The sequence below is a fragment of the Leishmania donovani genome, chromosome 36 (genome assembly GCF_000227135.1).
Source record: "Leishmania donovani BPK282A1 complete genome, chromosome 36".
NCBI classification, from domain to species: Eukaryota; Euglenozoa; class Kinetoplastea; order Trypanosomatida; family Trypanosomatidae; genus Leishmania; species Leishmania donovani.
The window spans coordinates 1,790,557-1,793,098 of NC_018263.1; the positions used below are offsets into that span (position 1 = coordinate 1,790,557).

The 2,542-nt window shown below is 55.7% G+C and overlaps 1 protein-coding gene across 1 annotated transcript; it reads left to right on the plus strand.

The window, feature by feature from the left end:
• Positions 1-1,115: 1,115 nt before the first annotated feature.
• LDBPK_364780 (myosin heavy chain kinase a-like protein) lies at positions 1,116-2,123 on the plus strand (the record flags this gene model as incomplete). Its single annotated transcript, XM_003865544.1, has 1 exon — positions 1,116-2,123. One exon carries the CDS (start codon positions 1,116-1,118, stop codon positions 2,121-2,123), a length of 1,008 nt encoding a protein of 335 aa, XP_003865592.1.
• Positions 2,124-2,542: the final 419 nt, after the last annotated feature.

The following is a 2,542-nucleotide window of genomic DNA, read 5'->3' on the forward strand; positions in this document are numbered from 1 at the left end:
GGGACCCTTGGCGGCGGCGTGCTTTGGGTGAAGGCGTGCAGGCCACCCGCGTCTGCGTCTGGCGCGGATCGGGCAGCACGCCGCCGGCGGAGGGACCGAGAGGGGCAGGACGGGGAGAGCTGGTTAGACGCGTGGCCTGATTCGATGACAGGGGCTGGGCGGGCGCGTCCCAGAGGGCCTGGATGTCGCGGTGGTGCGGCAGCGGTGGTGGAGCTGTGGCTGGGTGTGCGTATATTCTGTTGCCCTGTACTTGGTCGAATATGGACACGCTGAAGGAAAAGGTAAACGCGCCTAGTCTGTGTGTGTGAGCCTCCCTGCAGTTCATCTGCTGCGTTTTTTCTTTTGCAACATGAGTGTGGACATTTGCACCCCTCTACTTGCGAGTGTGAGTGCTTTTTTTTTTGGTAGAGTGTCTTGCTGTATGCTGGCTGCTCACCCCACCTCGTTTTTTGCTCCCTACAACTCCGCATATATCGTACGCGTGATGCGTTTTTTTTTTAGTTGCTTTTTTTTCTGTGTGCTTGCGGCTCTGCGCACCTTTCGCAAAGGTCTTTGCTGCAGCCGTAGTGTTTGCTTCGTACATTCTTGCGCATAATAAGGTGTTCACCCACCGTTTAGAGAGAACAACAGGATCTGCATTGAAAGGACCCGGTCGTGATTCTCAAATGGAGGCATAGCGCCGGAAAAAAAAAGCCGCAACAAAAAGAATTCAGTTCAGTGTGTGTGTGTGTACGGCCACACAAAGGAGGCGAGAAAGTTCGTGGATAATACCCAAGGACGCCGAGCGGGCATCCCGCTCCCCTCGTTCTCTTTGGATGCACACACAGTTGCACGGAGCCCCAGAGGCACCGATCCTGCTCTTGGCGTTGTAAGCAAAATATTCGACGCGCTAGAGTGCAAAAGGCATCTCTCGCGCCTCACCGCGCGTGCCTGTGTCCGTTCTGCTCTGCGTTCTTGTTGCAGCGAGCGCCGCCTCACGCGCTCGGTGTGACAACCGACACCACTGACACTTCTCCAAACTCTCACCTCGAGCAGCCCACTGAAGAAATCAGAGAAAAACTGCTTCGCAGTTAGTTGCACAGGCCGTCGAGTCGGATTCCGTCCCTGCAAAGCCCATGAACCCCGCCACCCAAGACGCTGCGGCGGCGGAGGAGGAGTCGCCGGTGGTGTGCACCGCAAAGAAGTACATCTTTGACCTGCACTCCTACGCTTGGAAAGAAAGCGACTGCCTTATCCGAATTCCTCGCCCGCACAAGGGCATGGGCCACGGTGGCATGCGAGTCTGTTACGCTGTGGAGGACGTGGATGAGGAGGGAGCTGGGACACCGATGGTGGCCAAGATGTTTCGCCGCAACATCAGTGACGTTGTAGAGAAAGACTACTTCAACGAGGGAGCCGCGCAGTGCATGTGCGAAGAGTTTGCGAACAACTTCAACCGCATTCACCTCACCAACATTCACAAGCCGAACATCTCTTTTCTGCAGTGTTACGTAGTCCGCATCCCTCGCGACAGCATCCCGGTGGCTTCCCAGAAGAAGCGTACTGGTTTTTTCTCTTACAAGACTCAGGATACGGGGGAGGTGATGTTTGTGATGGAGCCGATGCTGAGCGGCAAATTCACCAAGTACAACAGCAACTATGGCGAAACCTACCGTGAAGACAAAAAAGCAGCCCTTACGTCGTCGGAGGCGAAGCGGCGAACGGAGGTCTTTGAAGCCGCAGAGGCCTTCTCGCATTTTACCCTGGTGGAAAGTGGCGGCTCGATGCTCGTGTGCGATCTGCAAGGCGTTAATGACTTCCTTACCGACCCGCAAATTCACACGGAGGACGGCAAGGGACTTGGCATGGGCAACATGGGGCAGGAGGGTATCGACAAGTGGATAGAGAAGCACGAATGCAATGAGATCTGTCGCGCGCTGGGTCTGCAGCCTTTGCTTGGCGCCGTGCCCAGCTCGACGGCATGCGCGAAGGAGGAGAATCTCAATCTTGGTCTGCGCGCCCAGCTGCAGAGCCAAAACCCTGTCCGTTTGCGCGATTTAGTTCCCCTGACCAAGCCGCTCGAGGAGATGACAGAGGCGGAACGCATCGAGTACGCCTTGAAAGTCTCACGTCTCACAGATTAGTGCCGCCGAAAAGACGTCGTGAGTGCTCGCTTCCCAGATGGCGCCTCTGTTGAAGCTGATCGCAGACGTTTGGGCGAAGATAAGAGTGCAAGAGCAGAAACATGTTTGCCGCTGTGCGGCTTCTCTATCCGTCAGGTGCTTTCTTGAGACATGCACGCTTTGCCTGTGGTCTCCGCTTTAGTTGCTGCTTTACAGATTTTTCTGTGCTGTGCACTCTCGCTTATTTTTCTCCTCCGTCAGTTTAGATCTGCTTCTGTGTTGCGCATCCTCTGCTTCTACATCTATGTATGTATGTATACTTTCGCCCTCGTCTCTCACGTGGATAATGCCGCGGCTGGTTGGAATGGGGGGGGGGGCAGCCGCACACATCCTGCATGCGGCTTTCGCTTCGCGATTTGTTGCCCGTGCCTGCCCCTGAT